We start from the raw sequence: 23,866 nt of genomic DNA on the forward strand, positions 1-23,866 counted from the left end.
TCTAATTTCAAGAAATCTCAGCGAGTAAAATCGACTTCAAGCACTGTAGCTGTATCAAAATTAATGAAGTGTTCCCCACCTTCACAACATTGACGTCTTTTTACATTACTTACAGTGGCTGCTGCTGGTGGAAAAAAACTTCCAATATCCCTCGTCTTTGAAGGGGGCAGGGGAGGCGGCATGTTGTATTTCTGTCGGGCTGTTAATTGGTGTGTTTGTGTGTGTGTGTGTGTGTGGGGGGGGTCAAGACATCAGCCAATCAAATGTGCGTTTGAGGGGAAAAAATGGACTGGCACATTCAGCGAGTGAAACAGGATCAGTGTAAGCCTGAACATAATGAAAGTACTGTAATTCACGTAATAATGGTAGGATCAATTCTATCCTGACAACATATAGTGAGACAATCTAAATGACCTATATAACTGAAATCATTATATAATGCAAATAAGGTTGCTTAAAAGTTGGTGGGGATAATTTGAGCATCCTGAAAAGTTGGTAGTGTTATGTCCTTACCATCCCTACATTTATTGCAAGGGCGTAACAAGAAAAGAACATCCTCTGACAATTGTGACCTGTGTATTCAAATTAGGGGTTTCAAATGATTAAAATTTTTAATCGAGTTAATTACAGCTTAAAAATTAATTAATCGCAATTGATCGCAATTCAAACCATCTATAAAATATGCTATATTTTTCTGTAAATTATTGTTGGAATGGAAAGATAAGATACAAGATGGATATATCCATTCAACATACGATACATAAGTACTGTATTTCTTTATTATAACAATAAATCAAAAAGATGGCATTACCATTATTAACATTCTGTTAAAGCGATCGATGGATAGAAAGACTTGTAGTTCTTAAAAGATAAATGTTAGAACAAGTTATAGAAATTTTATATTAAAACCCCTCTTCATGTTTTCGTTTTAATAAAATTTGTAAAATTTCCAATTGAAAAATAAACTAGTAGCCCGCCATTGTTGATGTCAATAATCACTTACACAATGCTCATGGGTGCTGAAGCCTATAAAATCAGTCGCACCCAAGCACCAGCTGAGGGCGCCAAAACTCCGAAAAACACAAGTACACATTTCACTGTGCTCTCATTTTAATCTGTGCGTTAATTGCGTCAAATATTTCAACGTGATTAATTTAAAAAATTAATTACCGCCCGTTAACGCGATAATTTTGACAGCCCTAATTCAAATATTATATAAAGTTATGAAAAGTAAAAATTATGTTTTTGTTTGTTTTTTTCTTTATTCCCTAAGGGACTAATTAAGGCCCCAAGTCTTAAGATTTGGAATTTTCTGTTAATTATTGAATGTTTTGTTCTTAAAATTGTTAACAAAAGTACTTAATGGCTTTCTGTTTTTTGGCATATGGTAAAGAACTCTCAGGGGACCCCACTCTGCACAGTTACCACCTTAAGAGTGTCATCGCGTGGCATCAGCCAACTCATGAACTAGACGCCCCCACCCCACCGTTCACGAAAGGTGACACCGCTGTAACCGTACCCCCTGAGGCCCCGACTTTCTTGGAATGCGCCTGCCATATCCCAATAATTATCGCAGGTTATTAAATAAAACAACCTGGCCGTTACATATAAAGCAGAGGTTTGTTGTTGTTTTGAGGTCGACCGTGGGTTAAAATAAATCCTTGGTGATCGTGAAAACACACAAGCCTGCTCCTCCCGTAAATTCTAATTTCTCCCCTCCCTCGCTCTCTCGCTCCCTCCTTTTCACCTCTTCACTCACCGTATAAATATCTGCGAGGGGCACAGGGGAGATCAGTGGAAGCGACCTGCTCGCAAGAGAGAAAGCCACTAAAAAGTCCATTTTTGGATTTACTCCTCATTACTTCATGATGCTCCTTCTACTCTCATTGTGTCTATTGGGGTTCCTCGCCCAGCGGGGTGAAGCCCAAGACCGAGCCGCCCTCTGGAGGGGCAACGACCGAGCCGGGCGATGCCAGTATACCTTTACCGTGGCAAGCCCCTCTGAAGTCAGCTGCCCCCAAGCTGGAGGCCCTGAAATGGAAGGCGTCAAGTCCAGACTCTCCCTGCTGGAGGCGATGGTGTCCAGGCTGGCAGGAGGAGGAGCGGGGGCGTCCGCGCCCGACGCAGGTGCTGAGCTTAGGGAGGCGCTGAACAGGGCGGTGGGTGAGAGGAACCTGCTTCAAGGGGAGAAGGAGCGGCTGGAGAGGGAGCAAGAAGGACTTCGGAGGCGCCTGGAGGAAATGCTGAGGGAAACTGAAATGCTGAGGAGCAGACCGTGTCCCCCACAGACCCCAGCCGTGCCAGACACTGGAATCATGAGACCTGCAGGAGGTAAGAAGTGCGACACTATACACCACAGGTGTGAAACTCCCGGCCCAGGGACCAGATCCGGCCAACAGCATCATTTTATGTGGCTTTAAAGTAAATCATTTACTATCTGTATTTACTATCTACATTTACTATCATCACTTCGCCTGTTTCTCGCTACAATAAAAATGCAATTTCTATAGCTCTGGATCTTTGCTCAAATAAGAGCTCTCTGTTTTTTTCCCCCTTTTTTAAATTTAACATAATTGATTAAACATTTTTAAAACTTCAAAACGTAAAAAGAATATTATTTCTTTAAAACCAACCTGTTTTTTTTTTATTAAAAAAAACTCTTAAATTAAACTTTTAAAATTAAAAAAATGCAAATCTAAATAATGTCAACATAAAAAGAAAATATTTTTTATGAACTCATTGGCTGCCACTGATGATGAGAGGAACCAGAATTGCTCTAAAAGGAACTGTTTTTACTTTGACCAGACAGTAACTTTGGCATATATAGACTGGTATGACTATACAACTACCTCAAAGAGTTTCAGTTCACCAGTTAAAATGGATTTGATCAGAGGTGATTGCTGGATGACTATAAGGGAAGCTCAGCTTCCCCCAAAATGTAAAAAAATAAGTGATCAAATGAATACTGTTGTGTGTACATGTCATTGACTAAATATGCACTACAACACGCTCAGAATTAGCTTCTTATCACTGGTTACCATCAGTGTTGTCACAGATTACTTGAAAAAGTAATTTGATTACTGATTCCGCCTCAAAAAAGTAATCTAGTTACTTTATTACTTTATTATCAAAGTAACTAAGTTACTTTAGAAGTAATTGATACGTTTCTTTCACCAGTTCTTCTCCCTTTTCTGCCTAAGAATGACAACAGAAAAATGTCATTGCATGTAACTGACTTTCTGATCATTTAAAAGAGAAGATCAGAATTTTTCGCATAAGGCTTAATCTTTGAGTTAGCTGAGGTTTAATTAGTCGATGGAGTTGATTTCAACCACCATTGACTTGCGCTAGCTAGGCCACTCCGGAACCCTGAAACTAACAAATAACTGACAAACTGCATGGAATTTGTTGAAATCATTCTATCCGGTAATTAAACCTCCGCTAACTCGAAGATTAACCCAAAGGTAAAAAATTCTGAACATCAGGTTCGGGTTTAGGCGTTAACAGAATATCAGTGCCAATGTAAAACAATCCAAATTGACTGCACAATAATCAACAACACACAAATGAATTGCACAGTGCAATAAACACAAAGGTGGGGGCGGGCGCGGATGCACGCGCACAACCGGAAGTACGCCATACGCACACTTGGTCAATTTGGCCACAAAATGTGGCGGCAACTAAGCACTTTACACTCAATCGGATATACAACACAGCCCAACGATGCTAAACGAACACGTCACCTCACGGAATAAATGTGAAACACGGATATGATGAAAACAATGGCTGCCAGCTTGGAGCGATGACTACTCGCCGTTGCAACTGCAAAGCTACGAAACGGCCGCGCATGTAGGGGGTCCAACCTATTGCTGGAACCATCCAGAATGAAGGTAAAATACGTTCATTCATGGACGTACACAGATCAAAATTCACTCGCACATCTCAATAGGTGGCTGCACTCAGCTCGAATGTGCACCCGCGTTGGGACACGCTAACTCAGTCCCAAAACACTTAGCACGTGACTCGATACCAAAACAGGAAGTAACTGTTAAGCAGTTACCATGGAAACAAACGGGTTTATCCCGCCCATCGGAGGCTTCGCGTCTCTAAGGGTCAATGGGCAGTGGGCGGGACTCGCCTGGCCCGGACACTAAGTTTCTCTCCATTATGACTGGATGATCTGTCTGATGCTGAAACCCTTCTTGATTGACAGGTAAATCAGCAAATCAATGAGTGATGTATTTTTTAAATTTTCACTCCGTTGTTGACTCCGTTGACTTACATAATCATCCTAGAGACACTTGCTTTGTTAAAAACAACTAGCGAAAATTTGAGCTCATTTCTGGTGTTTCTTTTTTATTGTAGCTGCTTGTGTTTGAAGACTTGCACTCTAGTTTCTTTTCCTACCAAGCAGCGGGTGCCACTGAGCCAGTCCACCGTCACAAACCACTCACAGGCGGACACACTTTGTGCTTCCCCTTATTGAAAGACCAGCATCCGCCACTGGATTTGATGTCTACCTCCGTCAGTGGCAGTGAATATGTTCAGAGGTGTGACCATTTGTAGCACAACAATGTCTTTATAAGAGGAATCTAGTATCAAAATAGGTGTTAACGCAAAAAATTTGATATTCGATTAGTTGTCGATTTATCTATCAAAAGCACCCACTGATTGTTCAATAGAAGTCAAAGAGTTCATTGTAAATATTCTCTCATTTATATATTTTTAATCATTTCATTATGTATTTATATTTCATTTACATTATGCATTTTTTAAATGTGACAAAAAGTAGGGAATGGGTTAGGGTTAGCACGTACATATTCTCTTTTTAACGTATTAAAATGTATTAATATTTAAAAATTTTAAGCTAAAATATCAAAAAGGACAAAGGTAAATATTCTTTCATTCTTTTTAACAACGGTACTTTATTGTATTTCTATTTTACTTTTGAAAACAAGTTTTAGAAAAAATATATACGCAATAATTTAAATAATAATCAAAACGTTAATTACCTCCTTTATTCATTTTTCAAGTTAAAAGTTTTTTTTTAAATTCTCAAACATAATAAATTAATTAATCAACCCCTTCAGACCTGAGCATGCTGCTGAAGTACATGACGCATTGTTGTCTCTGAATCACTACATACATTGAATTTAGTTGATATTTCCACTTCTGGGAGATGATTGGACAAAGCTTTACCCATTGAAATCAAATCATGAGGTTTAGCACGCCCTCTTTGCTATTTTTGGCTCTTTGAAAATGGCTGAGACAAAACGCTAAAAACTTTTTAAAAAGTTGAACGTAAGTCCTCATTCCTCATTAAAAACAATGTAACATTAACATTGAAAATAACAAATAAAAGCATGAAATACCCCGACCAAATAAATTGCACTTTGTTCTGGTATTTAAGTAGAAAAAAAAATTATATATATTTTTTTTTTGCCAAGCAGAAAAAACAGCAGGTCCGAAGGGGTTAAAAAAAAAACAAGGGGCAGTGCAACTGAATATTCTGATTTTGTAGTCCTCAATCGAAGCAGATCTTTTTGACATTTGCATCATAAGCGGATTTTCAGGGGGGGCCAAGGGGGCCAGGCCCCCCCTGGTGGCCGAACAGTTTCATTGCATGAAATTGACTTTCATATATATATATATATATATATATATATATATATATATATATATATATATATATAAGTTGTAAAGCAATAAAACTGCTACAAAAATGAATGAAATGAACAAAAAATATATACTTTTACAATGGGTCAAAATTATTTTTCGAACAGATAATGTGACTTTAGACGGTCATTTGCTTTGCATGTAATTTCCCCCCAAAAAAGAAAAAAAAAATAGGGGAGGGCAATTTTATTTTTTAAATGATTTTTTTCTTTGATAATATATTCATATTTGAAAATATTTTCTTTTGATTTTTTGGGGATTGAATGATTTAGACACAAATGTCCTACCCATAATATGGCCCAAACACAAAAAGGATTGCTTCAATCAAAGAAAACTTTTTCAATGAAAAAATAAGTGTTCAAATGCAAATTTATCAATCTCAAATATTTTTTCACATTCACAAACGTTTTCTATGATTGATTTTTTTCTTTTTTTGATTGAAGTGATTCTTCTTTTGAAAATATATATTTTTTTGTATGAAGCAACTCATTTTTTGATTGAATAATAAAGACAAAAACGTTCCAGCCGAAATTTGGCCCAAACACAAATCAACATTACTTCAATCAAAAGAGTTGCTTCAATCAAAATAAAAAACATAACCCCAATCAAAAAAGGAAAAAAAAATCTAAGAAAAATGGCTTTCACATGCATTTTTGGAGTTTCAAAATTTATTTTAGCATTTAAACACATTTTTTTGTAGAAGCGACTTTTTTTGATTGAAAATATATATTTTGATTGAAGCAACTTTTTTTTTTATTGAAGAAACTTTTTTTATTGAATAATAAAGACACAAATCTACCTCCATATGGTTCCGCTCAGGGGATACAATTTTTGACTGGGGTAACTACATTGGAACGACACCGGCAGGCGTACCATATTCAATGGATGACGATCTTGGCGAAAAGTATAGCTGTCCTAAGCAGTCTGATTTACAATTCCTCTCAAGAATGATGGGAAACACAAAAAAAAAACGCTCATTGTCAACTTATTATTATAAATATTCTTGTAAGTTAATATTATGGCTGACACTGCGTTTCGAGGTCATCAACATGTCGTGCCCCCTGCCCCAAAAGTCAAACTACAGTATGACTACGCCTATTATTTGCATCTGATTAGTCAAGGAAGTAGTCAACTAATACGGCCAGTCCCTCCCAGTTCAAATAATTGGATGTCTAATCACCATCAAAAGCAGCTTAATGTTTAGCTCACATGACCATGCAGTATACCCCCCACCACCTTCATATTTTCAATATTCTCAATTAGTGAAAGTTTGTGCGTAAACACCCGACTCGGTTTACTCCCAGTGGGTCAGCTCACTATTTATGAGCTTTTATGACGGCTGCTTCCCTTCGCATGATGAGCAGGATGCCAAGTCGAATGTAATGCACACCCTGGAAGCGGACGTTACACGCTCGAGACTTTTAATGATGCCGTTGAAAGGACCCAAAGGGGGGTTGGGGTCACCAGTGCCTTACAAGGAGGTTAAGCTCTGGGCTTGTGTTTGCTTGGCAGTGTCAAGATGCTGAGATATGCCGCCCTCTAAATGCAATGTTATCATTACTTTTTGTAAAAAAAAAAAAAAAAAATTGAATAAACTCTCACCCCAGAAACTTTCATTTAAGTGCCAAAGTCGCAAAATTGCAACAAAAACGTTGCTCACTTTAACAAGCTAAGAGCTGCAATTATGATGCCTCATGTCGTACTAAAAATGATTAAATACAAAAAAAAGTTTTAAAAAGTGGCTTGCACATTTGGTAGCTATTTTTCAGCAAGTTAGCCAAAGCGAATTAGCAACATTTGTCTTTTTTTGGGGGGGAATCCTCGATGCAGCATAGATTCCATTACCCCTAAATGACGTTTGAAACTCCTGCTTCATACCTGTCCTATGTTTTGGCAGAACATTTAATAATACACTTGTTTTGAAGAAAATAAGTATCCTCACCATGGGAAAACTGAGAATGATAAACAAAGATGGCGTCCCATCTGGACCACACACCTCACACGCAAGTAGTAGCTTAGAAAGTGTTTACCTGCAGTACTGATGAATGACTGTCCATTAACCTCCTGTTCTGTTTTTTTGGGCACCATTTGACTTTAACCATGTTAATGTTATTGCTTCCTGGCATTTCTGTCATCAGCGGACTACACATGAAAGCCATTAGAGTTTTCCGCACCATTAAAGCTTTTTGTTTATGCGCAACCTAGGTTGACCTTTTTGTCAACTTGTTCGTGATTCATTCAGTTATTAGTCAAGACTTCTTTCAAGCAAATACCAGAATGAAAACAAACTAATTTGCAACAAAGTGGGGCGCCCACCGGGGGGTCCGAGCGTCACGTCCCTCGCATCACCTCGTTTTCCGACTGACTGTCTCCACAGCAGCTGAGAATGCGTGGAGGTGGCGGGTGTCCACTTCCTACTGTGGCATTCCTTGCTGTAATTGCCCTCGCACAGCTTCACAAACTACCGGTTTATTCCGGTTTAGTTCATCCTCCAAAATCACTGTTATTACTGTGTTATTACTATGTTATTACAACATCTTTTGGATGTGTTCAGGTTCAAGCCCTGTGTCCCACCTGATAGCACGTCCCAACAGGCAGGGTGACAGCAGCAGTTTGAGAGGTCAGGAGGTCATCTGTGCCTGCGTCAAATTTTTCATGTCAAACACTTTCAGCTATTTAACAACTGTATTTATGTGTGTGACAGACTCGGTGTGGCAGCAGGGCTTCCAGGAGCTCAAGGCGGAGGTGACCGAAGTTCCCGCCCCTGAAGAATATACAGGTGATGAACTCAAATTCTGAACTCATAGAAAACTCTCTTGTCACAAATATAAAAGAAGCTTAGTTTTTGTAGGCATACGTATGGCATATGATATTTAATATCAATTTTAACAATCTTGAGAGATTCAAGTAATAGAAATAAACAATTAAAACTGAAAAAAAAAAGTTTTTTCTTTTTTTAATAACTTTCTCTGATTTTAAATAAATGCAATTTCTGTAGGACACCCCCACATTCAATCCCACTTAATATAATAATTAATAAACTTATAACAAGAATACTTAATAATCATCCCTGATTTCTTTGTGTTTTAGTTTTCTGCTAATTATTTTTATCTAGAAGTATTTTTATTGTTTTAAATATTCTATACTTAATTATTTTTTGTGTTTTAGTCTTTAATATTTTTGTTTTTTAAATGAATTACGGCGACCTTGAGTGCCAGAAAGGCACTTTCAAATAAAATGTAGTATTATTATTATCATTAATACAGCTAAAATCACACACAGGGGTATCACATTAGGTGCACATGATTAGAACATAATTACTCAGTGTTTTGAAGGAGGCTTGCCTTGTTTAAACCTCACATTTAATTTGCTGTGCCCCTGACTGTTGAAGTGAGAGAAAACACCATGGTGAGATCAAAGGAGCTGTCTGAAGCCTTCAGAAAGAAGATTGTAGACACTTACAGTATTAGTTTGGTAAGGGATTTCGAAAGATCTCAAAAGAATTTAAAATCAGCTATATATAAGTGGAGGACATTTAAAACAACTGCCAACATGCTCAGGTCTGACCGTCCATGCAAGTTCACCCCGAGGGCAGACTGCAAGATGCTATAAGAAGTCTCCAAAAACCCTAAAATGTCATCACGGGACCTACATCAGGCTCTTGCTACTGTTGATGTGAAAGTGCATGCCTCTACAATCAGAAAGAGACTTCATAAGTTTAACCTTCATGGCGGGCGTGCAAGGAGGAAACCTTTGCTCTCCAAGAAGAACATAAAAGCCAGACCGAAGTTTGCCAGAGTGAATGTAGACAAAGTCCGGGACTTCTGGAATAATGTTCTTTGGACAGATCAATCTAAAATTGAAACACCAGAACAGAGGACATGTTTGGCGTAAACACAATACAGCATTCCAGGAAGACAACCTCATACCAACTGCGAAGCATGGAGGTGGAAGTGTCATGGTTTGGGGATGCTTTGCTGCAGCAGGACCTGGCCAGCTCACCATCATAGAATCTACCACAAATTCAATTGGGTATCAGAGGGTGCTTGAGAAACATGTGAGATCATCTGTGAAAAAATTAAAGCTGAAGCGAAACTGGACACTGCAACATGACAATGACACAAAATATACCAGTAAATCCACCAAGAACTGGCTGAAAAGGAAGAAATGGAGAGTCCTGGAATGACCGAGTCAAAGCCCAGATCTGAATCCCATTGAGATGCTGTGGGGTAACTTGAAACGGGCTGTACGTGCAAGAAACCCCTCAAACATCTCACATCTGAAAGTATTCTGCGTTGAGGAGTAGGGCAAACTTTCTTCAGACCGATGTCAAAGACTGGTAGATGGCTACCAAAAAAGCGTCCCACTAAAGTTATTTCAGCCAAAGGGGGTAACACTAGCTATTAGGTGGTGGGGTGTCCTAACTTTTTCCTCAGTTAGAATATGCGTTTTTGATGATAAATTTGGTTTAATGAGTAAAAAATGTTATTTTTTGTCATTTACCTGCAATTAAATCACTTTCTTTTCCCGAGATAAAGAAGAACAACATCAAACGTGAACATTTCTTAATAAAGAACTAAATATTTAATGGGGTGTCCTAATTTTTTTCACATGACTGTAAAAGTTTTTCCGAAATATTTAAACTTTTTTGTTGTTGTTGAAAATATACTTTTGCAACAATATACATTTCAATTGAAATATTAATATTTCCCAAAATATGCATTTTTCTCTTCAAAGAAAACTTTTCCTTTCGAAAAATCCTTTTCTCTAAGATAAATTTAAAGCAAGGGCCCATTCTTAAAAATATATATATATGGCGGAAAACTGGTGACTTGAAGCTCCGCTCTGAGATCCCTAATTTGGCTGAATTTCAAATTGGTCCCATATGCATTTGTGATACATAATTGGAAAGCTTAAAATCTCCATTTCCTGGGGGAATAAAAATTTTGAACAGGAGGGCATTTAAAAAAATTTTTTTTTTAAACAGCAAAACCCTAACTGGAGGCGAGAGCATGCGAGAGCATAATTAAAGACACCATGATTTTAACGATATATTATCGCGTACTTACCGTAATTTTTGGTCTATAAGCCGCTACTTTTTTCCTTCATTTTGGATCCCGCGGCTTATACTTCAGTGCGGCTTATTTGTTGATTTCTTTGGGTTAATATGTAACACTTTATTTGACAGCAGTGTCATGAGACTGTCAAAAAACGTAATAATTATGAAATGGCACTATCATGGGCATTACTGAATGCTTATGAAAGATGTCATTAAGTGTCATCCGGAAAATTAAGTCCAGCTCGGATCTTTTACATCCATTCAGAAGTGAGATAATTTGTCAGATAACACTAAATGTCATCTTTTATAAGCATTCATTAATGCTCATGACAGTGTCATGTCATAATTATGATTGTCTCATGACATTCTTATGGCGCCACTGTCAAATAAAGTATTACCAAATACCATAACTAGCAATTAATGAAACAACTGGAACAGTAACTGAAGAAATAATTCGCACAGAACATGAATTTTGATTGTTATTTACATCTGTAGTGCTGCAATGCATGCTAGGAGGCATGTTGGACAACAACAGTGTTGACAGCAGGCGGCAGCAGAGGTTGACTGTCTCCCCAAAGAAAAGCTTTGCAGCCAATTGATTCAAAGCTTCATGGTGGTTCATTTGGTCATAAGAGAGTCGTATGATGCCGCTGTCAAATACAGTGTTATCGGTTAATATCTTTTTGGTGTAAATATCCCATAATACAGCAAGTACAGCTGCAGCTTATGGTCCAGTGCCGCTTATTTATGAACAAAAGTCGTTTTCAGGTCAAATTTGGTGGGTGGCGGCTTATAGTCGGGTGCGCCTTATCGTGCGAAAATTACGGTACCGAGTTTCAATCCAAAAACTCCATGTAGCATGTATCACCGAGTGTCAAGACACAGACGTGAATGGCCACAGCCGGGTTTTGGGAGGATTTTATGGGTGCAACACGGTAATATAACAAGGGTTGCGAGTCAGAAATCGCTGACATCAAGGAGTGGTCAAGATGTTCTTTTTCATATATTTACCCTTTTAATCTTTTTTTTTTATTTTTCTTTGTTTGGATTGATTATTTATCATTTAACATATCGGGGAAAATGTAACAGTAACAAAAAAATAAATAAAATTAAGCGATAGTTATGAGGTAGATATCCGTGACTTCTTTACAGACACCTTTTTTCATTGTGACGTTATTTGTTTAAAAGTTTAAAATATGCGATTCATTATTTTTTTTAAGTTGTTTTTTTAAACTAAATATTAGATATCAATTAAGGAGTCTAAGCTAAAAATGACATTTTGAGTAATAAATATAATTATTTATATAGCATATAGACATATTGTTCTATCAAGCACAACAGTTCTTTTGGCTTAAAATACAGTAGTTTATTTTAAAGAAGGGTGCAAGAGCAGAAACTGCTTTTTCAGTCTTGTCTGTGTTTTCCGCCATATACTGTATATAGTATAATGTAGCATGTATGTAGTCATGCCTGTTAGTGACAAAAACAAAAGCACTGGCTTCATCTTTGACTAAAAGACACAAAACTGCGGCCTTTATTTATATTTTTAAAACAAATTATTTTTTTGTACAATACTTGTATAAGTAACCTTGGTCTAAATAAAATAAAAAGACACCCTTTCTTCCCATTTGGCCTGCCAAAAATGACACCGACTAACATGACACCCCCCCAAAAGTCGCCCCCATGGTGACAGCACCAAAGCAAATAGCACTATTAATATAGAGTGTCGCGTTGGACTCCTGAATAGCAGAGTCACGCCGGCCCGTGTCTTGCCCTCATGACTTCCTCAACATGTGCTTACACGCTAAGTCCCACCCAAAGTGGTAATACTGAGCATCAATGACATGGTCGTTGTGTTTTTGGTCCAGGGTGCGGCGTGTTGACGTCCGTATCGGAGCCCGTCACTCACAGGAAAGCGGACAGCATCGCTGGTAAATACGGTGTCTGGATGCAGGACCCTGAGCCCGTGGCCCCCTACGGGCCTGACATGGTGTGGCGCATCGACACCGTGGGCTCCGACGTCAGGCAGCTCTTCGGATACGAAGACATGGAGCAGCTCTCCAAGGGTTTCCCCTCAAAGGTGATCATTAGTTTTAAGGCTTATTTTTCAAGGAAATATTAGTTCAGGGCCGCAGAGTGGTTAGCACGTCCCCCTCACAGTTCTGAAATCAAGGGTTCAATCCCGGGCTCCGGCCTTCTTGTGTTGCGTTTGCATGTTCTCCCCATGCTTGCGTGGTTTTCTCCGGGTACTCTTTGTTCCCCCCACATCCCAAAAACATAAATGGTAGGCTGATCAAACTCTCTGAATTGTCCCAAAGTACAGTGGGGCAAATAAGTATTTAGTCAACCCATAATTGTGCAAGTTCTCCCACTTGAAAATATTAGCGAGGCCTGTAATTGTCAACACGGGTAAACCTCAACCATGAGACAGAATGTGGGAAAAAAAAACAGAAAATCACATTGTTTCATTTTAAGAGAATTTATTTGCAAATCATGGTGGAAAATAAGTATTTGGTCCATACCAAAAGTTCATCTCAGTACTTTGTTATTTACCCTTTCTTGGCAATAACGGAGGCCAAACATTTTCTGTAACTCTACACAAGCTTTTCACACACTGTTGCTGGTATTTTGGCCCATTCCCCCATGCAGATATTTTTGGGGCTGTCGTTGGGCAACACGGACTTTCAACTCCCTCCACAGATTTTCTATAGGGTTGAGATCTGGAGACTGGCTAGACCACTCCAGGACCTTGAAATGCTTCTTACGGAGCCACTCTTTAGTTGCCTTGGCTGTGTGTTTGGGATCATTGTCATGCTGAAAGACCCAGCCACGTCTCATCTTCAATGCCCTTGCTGATGGAATAAGATTTTCTTTCAAAATCTCTCGATACATGGCCCCATTCATTCTTTCCTTTACACCAGACATGTCCAAAGTCTGGCCCGGGGGCCAAATGCGGCCCGTGGTCAAATTTCATCCGGCCCCCAGCCTCTGTCATAAAATCAATAACACCTGGCCCGCACACAGACTTAATAAATTGGTCAGCAGTACTGCAACCAGCATATGAAGTAGCTTACACACAAAATGCTGCTCCTCATTTACCTACTAAAAGGCAGCAGCACTTTAACCCTTTATTGCCAAATGTATCGCATTTGATACACCTAAAATTTCATGATTTTCAGACTAATTCATAATTTTGACATTTATTTTTGAAAAAAAAAAAAAATGATGGATGCAAGTCTACACATGCATCTGCAGGTTCCATGAGAAAAAAACATTATTTAGCATGGGTTATAGATATTAGAGCGCTTATTACACATATTCATTTTGATTTTTCTTTTCACAAATTTGAAAAAAAGGTTTCATTAGGACCTTGTTTTTCAAATTTTGGGATTCTCTGATAATTGCTTCTCTGATAATTGCTTCATGTTGCAGGTATTTAAGGGCTAAGCAACATTACTCCGTGTGACCCTCTACTTCCAATTTTCTAAAATGGCGACAATCAACTAAAAAAGTTGACTGTGATTGCTGACGCTTCAAGGATAGGTGGAAATTGGACTATTTCTTCACTAAAATATGCAACAACTGTGTCTTGCCTCATTTGCAAAGAGACAGTCGTTGTTTTTAAAGATTTCAATGTGAGGCGATATTCCCAAACAAGACACGCTGACATGTACGACAAGATTACAGGGAGGATACGCAGCGAGAAATTGAAGGAACCTGAAGCTATTTTAATTTCACAGCAGTAGTATTTCGCAAGAGCCCGAGAGTCGAAAGAGCACGCCGCAAAGGCTAGTTGCGAGATTGTTGAAATTATTCATTAAAAAAATAATAAAGCAAATGTGACACACTGAATGGCTTGCTAAATTTTGCTTAAATATATTGTTCTACGTAAAGGACGTCAGTCTAGGTCGGCCCCCCACATTTTTACCACGCCAAATCTGGCCCCCTTTGCAAAAGGTTTGGACACCCCTGCTTTACACAGATCAGTCGTCCTGGTCCCTCTGCAGAAAAACAGCCCCAAAGCATGATGTTTCCACCCCCATGCTTCACAGTGGGTATGGTGTTCTTCGGATGCAATTCAGTATTCTTTCTCCTCCAAACACGAGAACCTGTGTTTCTACCAAAAAAGTTCTATTTTGGTTTCATCTGACCATAACACATTCTCCCAGTCCTCTTCTGGATCATCCAAATGATCTCTAGCGAACCGCAGACGGGCCTGGACGTGTGCTTTCTTCAGCAGGGGGACACGTCTGGCAGTGCAGGATTTGAGTCCCTGGCCGCGCATTGTGTTACTGATAGCAGCCTTTGTTACTGTGGTCCCAGCTCTCTGTAGGTCATTCACTAGGTCCCCCCGTGTGGTTCTGGGATTTTTGCTCACCGTTCTTGTTATCATTTTGACACCACGGGGTGAGATCTTGCATGGAGCCCCAGATCGAGGGAGATTATCAGTGATCTTGTATGTCTTCCATTTTCTAATAATTTCTCCCACAGTTGATTTCTTTACACCAAGCGTTTTACCTATTGCAGATTCAGTCTTCCCAGCCTGGTGCGACAACTCTTTGGTCTTGGCCATAGTGGAGTTTGGAGGGTGACTGACTGAGATTGTGGACAGGTGTATTTTATACCGATGAGTTAAAACAGGTGCCATTAATACAGGTAACGAGTGGAGCCTCATTAGACCTTGTTAGAAGAAGTTTGACCTCTTTGACAGCCAGAAATCTTGCTTGTTTGTAGTTGACCAAATAGTTATTTTCCACTCGAATTTGGAAATAAATTCTTTAAAAATCAAACAATGTGATTTTCTGGGTTTTTTTTCTTCCACATTCTGTCTCTCATGGTTGATGTTTACCCACGTTGACAATTACAGGCCTCTCTAATCTTTTCAAGTAGGAGAACTTACACAATTGGTGGTTGACTAAATACTTATTTGCCGCACTGTATGAGTGTGTGCATGAATGGTTGTTCGGCTCCTTGTGCCTGCAACCGGCTGGCAACCGATTCAGGGTGCACCCCGCCTACTGCTCATAGTTAGCTGGGATTGGCTCCAGCACCCCCGTGACCCTTGTGAGGATAACCGGCTCGGAAAATGAATGAATGCTCATAATTTAAAATGACTTTTTAGGCATTGGCCGACACTGACGACTATCCCTGTCAATGGCAGATGATAGTTCAAATGTCGCACTCACACCTGCCCTGTCACACCTTAGTGTTTCCTGTCCTCCCTCTTGGATTCTCAATAGCACAGAATGAGAGAAAAAAAAACAAATCATTTTTTTTTTAGTTACTTTTAATGTTTCCTTGTATATTTCCTTAAAATATAACAGTAAAATATTTTGTATGTTCGTTTCCAATTTAAATTGTGACGGGTGTAATTCAAATATTTTTGTATGTAAATAGTAAAAATTTTGATTGGGTATTTTTCCCCTCCAGAAAAAATTGGTACCAATTTCAAATTGTAAATTTGTGGAACATTTTTAGGGAATTTTTACGAGGGTGCTTTTTTTTTTTTTTTCAACAAATTTGAACAACAAATGGATTTTTTTTTAAATAAGTTTTGAACTTTTAGGTTTTGGGTCTAAAATGAAAATCTTTAGCCAAAAATTTAAAGTTTGTGCTTTGATGATATTTTCCCCCCTCTCAAATTAAGTTGACTTATACGGCAAATCTGGCTCCTCACTCAAATTGTGTAAATTCTCAAATTTAAATTTTATATAGTGTATATATTTTTTGTCATCCAGAAATGTCCAAAACATTTAAGGTAGTCAGCTAAAAATACTTTTTTTTTTTTTTTTTTTTTTTTTTTGCGAGTTAGGTCATATTTTCAAGGAGATTTTGCTTCAAAATTATTTTTCCTGTCTCAAAAAAGGCCCAGAACATTTTTTGTGTGTGTGTGATTTAAGTTTCCCTGGATTTTTTTTTTAAAAATTCAAGCAGTTTGTCTTTTTGAAACGCCTTTTTACCTCCTGTAGTAAAAACCAACGAAGGCTGAGGTTATGTATTCAGCTGCATGCAGAGGTGGTTAGAGTAGCCAAACATTTTACTCGCGTTACTTCTAAATAATTTTACTAAAGTAAAAGTAGTCATCAAAAACTGTACTCAAGTACAGGTTAAAAAATATAGTGTTCATTGAAAAGAATCCTCAAGTAATGAGTAACATTGTAACTAACTGCTTACAATGTAAGATTAAAAAATAATAATAATGGATTTTTTTTTTTGCAGCACAACTTATTACTCTATTATACTGTTATTATTCTACTGTATTATAACCTATTACATGACAATATTCGGCCAAACTGATGACACAAAAATCATAAAATTCAGACCTGAACAGCTGTATGAAACTCGGGATGGAAAAACCGAGGCTTTCTGAAACAATGAACCACTTTTGAGACAATTGCCCTAAATTGAATCACTGTTTCGAGGCGTTTGACACACTGCAAGAGCTCCATCTACTGGATAAACAGTGCATGTTTCTTTTTAAAACTAAAGTTGTCAAATTGCCTCAGCATTACATATCTTCAATAGAATTAAGTGGATGTCGTCTATTTCAACTGAGATCGTGTCGTCATTAAGTGTGATTTACACAATTAAAGTTGACCTTTTTAAGCCCGTGTTATTGCTTTGTCTGTGAAGACGTGTTCAAAGCAGTATTTATAATACACGACAGTGCTAGTCTTGTTAGTGGCTCGTCCTAGATGTCAGGGAGTAACTCTGTATTGTTATTTTTTTGTAAATATTACAGTACAGTAAGCACAGTGCTTGGGAACAGGGATATTATTTATTGCATACTGTAAGGATTTCTAAAATCATAAAATGGAAATAATTGAGCCGAATAAAAGTTAGGAGAGGTTTCTGAAATATTTTATTTTTTAATTAAGTATAATTTCTGGGGGGGGGGGCGGGGGGAGTTGTGTTGTATGTGTATCTATTCTAAATAAACATATGCCACTATCTAGTGTATAACAATGTGAATGAATTTAAGGAAATTTAGGTGATGATATTCCCACTCCTGACTTGAAAATGAGCAAATGTTTGTAGCACTCGTTAAAATCCCTCCTCTCAAAAAACTTTTTATTGCGTTCCCACCGATTGAGCGGGCGGGCTCCCATCGAGTTTTCATTTTCCTGTAGAAACGGTGTGACTCGCTGACACATCTGTGACGTTCGAGGCCTCGTCAGCAGTGGTCACGCGATTTTTGTCTTGCTCGACGCCGTTTTCGGAACAGAGCTTTGACACACCTCTACTTCATGTGCTCAAATCAGATTCGAGCAGGAAGGCTCGAGCATCCCGTCTCTATATGAAACATCACCCGTCCAAAAAGCATGGGTGCCCTCTAGTGGATAAAAAACATTGTTACCTCTGATTGGTATAATGGAGTCATGTGATTATTGTTGCAACGTCTCATTGATGAAACTGATACAGCCACTGTCAGCGTCTGTGGCAAATATAAAGTCAATATGAAGGAAAAAAAGAGGAAAAATGTACAGACTCGTGTAGCCCAAAGTAGTGGAGTGAGAGTAGTGTTTCTTCTTCACAAATGTAAGTAAAAGGAATTGCATGGGAAAAACTACTCCATTTTTTTTTCAAAAGGTTACTCAAGCGAATGTAAAGAAGAAAATGTAATGCATTACTAGTATCAACCTCTGGTTCCGTGTCTCTGTTCAAGATAACTCAGTGCTTCTCAATTATTTTCTGTTATGCCCCCCCACGAAGACGTAAACGTTCCGCCCCCCCCCCCCCCATTCTCTGCCGCCACTGTAAATATACTGTAGTATCATTTGTCTATAAGATTATTATTATAAGTACACCTTTGGAAAACGTGTCCTTTTTAATATTAAAGAAGAAAAAAAAGTAAAAATAACACATCCATACAGTAAAAATACACTCAAGATACTTTTTTTGACCATTTGACACTGAAAAAAATAAAATAAAATCAATAAATAATCATAAATTCAAATTGATTAGCAACATTAACTCGAGAGGACAATATGCCAAACTATTAGACTGAAAAAACAAAAATAGAATAGAACTAAAACGACAGTGTCGTTGGACAGAGAGAGAGTTTTTATTTTTGCTGTAGGCAGTATCAGCTCCTTTGCTCTGGTGTTGGGTTATTTTGTTTTGAGCAATTTGGTATGCCACCTAATGTGACGCTGACAGTGCTCGCTGGTTTACTGATGTAATACTGACAAAGCGGACGATTGTTGGCAGTATTCGGCACGTTTTCGCTGAAAAAAAAAATAAAAAATTCTGCTGCCCGCTGCGAACATTTTTAGACAAAGTAAACAGACTGGTCTTTTTCTCGTCTCCCACTGTACTAAAAATCAAAGCCAAAAGCCAAATACTACATACGCTTTGTCATATTTCTTCGTCTTAGCTTTTCATATCTCCAGTGCTCTTTGCTGTGTGCTCTTGTTTGGTTCAAAAATACTGCGCACATGCTAAAAATGAGAGCGCCACTGCCACCCACTCAGTGGATGTGCAATTACACTTTATTCTAGTATGGCAAAAAAGTATGTTCCCCAAGGTCACATGCGCCACCACAAGCATTGCTCTGCGCCCCCCAAGGGGGCCCAGCCCCACTATTTGAGAAGTACTGAGATAACTCAAGAACAAATAGAGGGATAATAATCAAACTTGCAGGATATGTTCATAAAATGAATTGAAGAATAACGAGGTCAAAGGTCACAGAGGTCAGAAAATAATTTCACAATAAATAGGCTAATCTGTTATCAAGGTAACTCAAATTTGCAAGGTGTTTGATATTGTGATAGCTACTTAGCAGGGGTGAAAGTGGCTAGCGGCACAGAGCCCTTTTTTTTTTGTGTGTGTGGGGGGGCGGCTTAAACCTCCTAAAACCACCAAAATGCAAGAACGTTTGGCACAGTTATAAATATAACACACAATAAAACACAACAGGTTTCACAGTGGTTAGCACGTTCCCCTCACAGTTCTGATATCAAGGGTTCAATCCCGGGGTCCGGCCTTCCATTGTGGAGTTTGCATGTTCTCACCATGCCTGCGTTGGTTTTCTCCTGGTGTGTGTGTGAAAGCAGGGCTATAAACAGGGCAAGCTGGAAATGGCTAAATTAAACTGAAAACATAACGAAATTAAAATGTCAATCATTACGTTCGGGTCGGGCCGGGGTTCTCGCTAAATTTTTAAAATAAATAATATATATTTATATACGTATACCAAAACGATGTATGGATGTTAAACAAAGGAATACTTGTTATCAAATAAATTGGATAAAAAAGACAAGGCGCTGTATGGTCAATGCAGAGCCAGAGCTTGCCATGCGCTCTTTTTACTCTTTCTCCTCTGCAATGCAAAACCGCATCTGTTTATTTACATTTTACAAACTTTTCCAGCGTTATCTCGTTGTGTTAATGCATTTAAAATGATCATAAAAAAATATGTAGACTATTTAAACATTAAGAAAAGTTGAGTTTTTTTTCTGCCAACTGAGAATTCGTTACAAAAGACAGGCTTTAATGCACAGGCATTGTCACCAAATGTGATCACGCAAAACGCAACCAGTCTGTTTTTCCAAGTAGCAAGCAGTGATCTGTCCAGGTCTGACTGGACCATCCCTTCCCTCTCTTCCTCATAAATAATACATAGAATTTTGAGGGTTTTTTTCTCAGGCTTGGGCCAACAAATAAAATATAAAATTTCGTTTTTTTTCCGGGCTCGGGCCTACAAATAAAACATAACATTTTGGGTTTTTTTCAGGCCTGCAAATCAAGTTAATTGATCGGGCTCGGGCGGGTCGGGCTTTAATACCAGCGGACCTGGGTCGGGTTGGATTTTTTTAGGCCCGATCTTACCTCTTGATGACCTTAAATTGGTTGCAGTTACACGTCGGGGAACGCTCCCTCCGGAACAAAACACAACAGGATTTGACCAACATTGTGACAATGCTGACCAAAAATGACGTAATGTCCAGGTTATAAAATCGCCCAGCAGCCTTCCACGCACAGAGAGTGCCAGTGGGCAACACAGGACAAATCTGTCAAAGTGTCCAATCGGCTTCATTCTCGGAATCTTTTCATGCATGAAAGCAATGACGAGAGTAAATCCTGCTTTACCTACGGGAAACTCCCTGGTAATATGTGTGAAAAGGGCTACAGGCAATGCGACTTGTCAGATAGAGAGAGACGCTGGGGAGAACTACGTAGAATAAATGAATAATAAAAATCAGTGGAAACGGATGAAGCTAAACAAGCTCTTTATTAGGCTCGTATTGTTAACACTTGTGTATGTAAATCTGACATTATTAGATTGTTCTTATTGGAGATGCGTGGCAGTTTTTTTTTTTTTTTTTTTAAAGATTGGGTTTTGACAGTTGCCGTCATATTTTCGGGATCAAAGCACCGTATGCCGGAACGGCGTTCCGCCATCGTATTTCATGGCGGAACGCCGATCTGGTGCGTTCCGGCTCACTTTCACCCCTGCTACTTAGACGGATGTCTGCTCTGAGTACAAGTTTGTCCCTAAATTGAGCATCCTGTCACCAGGTGGTGTTGCTGCCAGAGCCCCTTGAGGGCACAGGTGCCGTCTTGTACCGAGGTTCGCTGTACTACCAGCGTCGCCGCAGCCGCACGCTGATCCGCTTCGACCTGGCGTCTGAGCGCGTGGCGGCACGGCGCGACCTGCTTCACGCCGGCTTTCACGGCCAGTTCCCGTACTCATGGGGCGGCTACACAGACATCGATCTGGCGGTGGACGAGCGTGGCCTGTGGGCCGTGTATTCAACCAGCAAGGCCAAGGGCGCCGTGGTGCTGTCCCGCCTGGACCCGCACGACCTGCGCGTCACCAAGAGCTGGGAGACCAATGTGCGCAAGAACGGAGTGGCCAACGCCTTCGTCATCTGCGGCCGCCTCTACACCGTCGCCAGCTACTCGGCGGCCAACACTACCGTCAACTACATGTACGACACCGACCGCAGCCGCGGCAGCGTCTTGGCCATCCCCTTCCAGAACAAGTACCGCTACAACAGCATGATCGACTACAACCCCACGCAAAAGAAGCTCTTCGCGTGGGACAACTTCCACTTGGTCTCCTATGACCTAAAGCTGGGGCGTCCCCCGGCGGCCTGAGGCCCCCACCAGGCCAAAAGTGACTCGACCGCTCTCGCTTTAAAGACTCATAGCTTTGGTGAAGCTGCCAGTTAGCTTAAAGGCTACACAAATCCACAGCTTTTTTTCTCTTTATGTATGTTGTAACTTAACAAGTTTGACGTTTAAACTTCAGATTGTCTATTTTTATGGGATAAAATTTTTGTTTTATTACTTTGTCAAATTGAAGTCATTGCATGTCTTTGACAGTGATGGTGGTCCAATCTATTTGGACTAGCTGAATGGCAGCAATCTTCCGCTGCCAGCATCTCATATGAATTGGATGTCCATTGCCGTCAATGGCAACCAATGAGTTAAGGAAGGAACTATGTAATCCTAAATAAAAATGTTAAAACTTTAGTACGAAGAGTTACATGATTTACAAATGTTGACGAAACAAAGGTTTTACAAAAATCCTGAGTTATAAAGAGAAAAACGAAGTAAAAATGGAAGACAAAACATTTTTTCATGAGAATTTTCCCTGTTCCCAGTCCAAAAGAGTATTTTTCATTAAAATTGTAATGAATCGGTAAAAACAAAAATAGTGATCCCTCGATCCGATCACGTAGTCGCTCACTATCGCCGCTTTTCTTGGTCAGGCAGTGCACTGGCTTATTAAAGTTAATGATGATTGACAGACGTTAAGGTTTGATCTTGCCAGACACGCATGGAGGCCGAAACAAAGCGCCGCATACGTCAATCATCGTTTAACTTGTTAAACAGTTGCTGTGGCAACTCGTAAGTGTGCAGCGTGAGCGGATTAGAGTGGATTCACTCAATGAAGCGTTTAATAAAGACAAGCATTTTTCTACTTTATTGTTTAAAAATAAGTCGGTGGGACAGTAACATGTTTAAAATCTATAATTATTACATTTGAAGTGCTTAAAACAATTTATTAACCCATGGTGGAAAACACTCAGGTGGTTCCGCGGAACCTCCGCTCTGAAACCCCCAATTTGGCCAAATTTCAAAATTGTCCTATATGGATGTGCGATACATCATCGGAAAGCTTAAAACTTCATTTCTGGGGGAAGAAAATTTTTTAACAGGAGGGCATTTTTAAAAGGAAAAAAAAAAACAATTTAAACCCCTAAAACCTAACTCGAGGTGAGAGCATGAGATGGCATAATTAAGGACACTATAATTTTAACTAGATATTATCGTGTACTTGCTTTGTTTCGATCCAAAAACTCCGTGTAGCATGTCTCACCGAGTGTCAAGACACCTCCGGATTTTATGGGTAAACACTAGAGATGATGCTGATCGATCAGGTCCGATCACGTCATTTTCAAAGTATCGTAATCGGCAAAAAAATATCGGACATGCCTTTTTTAAATATTTATATATTTTTTAATTAAATCATTTTCTAATTGTATTTAACGTTACAGACATAATATGTTACACTTATCCAGAGTCTTTAGTTTAGGCTTAAGGTAGGGTTATCAAATTTATACCGTTAATTTTTTAAAAAATTATCACAAAATAACGCAATTAATGCATGCGCTGCACGACCCGCTCACGCATTGTCGCATTCAATCTGTAATGGCACCGCTTTACCTCTATATAGAGCCAAAATGCAGCGTAAAATGAGTAGAGTGAATTTTGGCAGCCTTTGGAGCCTTTTTTTAATTGGCTAACGCCTTACAATCCCTCTCCCTACTATTAGAAATATCGTGGGAAGCAATGTGGGGAAGAAAGGTAGTAATTGATCTGGTTCTTAACACCCTATGTTATTTCCCGAAGCAGAGAAGATATATCAATTGGTACCACTACGCACAGTCATGGTTGCACTTCCCATCATGCATTTGGGCATGGCTATAGTATCATTTACTGAAAGCTCAACAAATACACTAGATGGCAATATTTAGTCACAATATACAAAGTCACATTTATCCTTTAAGAAATACAAGTCTTTCTATCCGTGGAGCCCTCTCACAGAAAGAATGTTAATAATGTAAATGCCTTCTTGAGGATTTATTGTCATAATAAAATACAGTACTTACGTACTGT

The 23,866-nt window shown here is 39.1% G+C and overlaps 1 protein-coding gene across 1 annotated transcript; it reads left to right on the forward strand.

The window, feature by feature from the left end:
- Positions 1-1,483: 1,483 nt before the first annotated feature.
- myoc (myocilin) lies at positions 1,484-23,866 on the forward strand. Its single transcript, XM_057840037.1, has 5 exons — positions 1,484-2,331; positions 8,231-8,296; positions 8,381-8,455; positions 12,604-12,815; positions 21,257-23,866. The coding sequence occupies exons 1-5, from the start codon at positions 1,866-1,868 to the stop codon at positions 21,836-21,838; spliced, it is 1,401 nt and encodes a 466-aa protein (XP_057696020.1). The 5' UTR covers positions 1,484-1,865; the 3' UTR covers positions 21,839-23,866.

The sequence above is a fragment of the Corythoichthys intestinalis genome, chromosome 7 (genome assembly GCF_030265065.1).
Source record: "Corythoichthys intestinalis isolate RoL2023-P3 chromosome 7, ASM3026506v1, whole genome shotgun sequence".
Taxonomy (NCBI): domain Eukaryota; kingdom Metazoa; phylum Chordata; class Actinopteri; order Syngnathiformes; family Syngnathidae; genus Corythoichthys; species Corythoichthys intestinalis.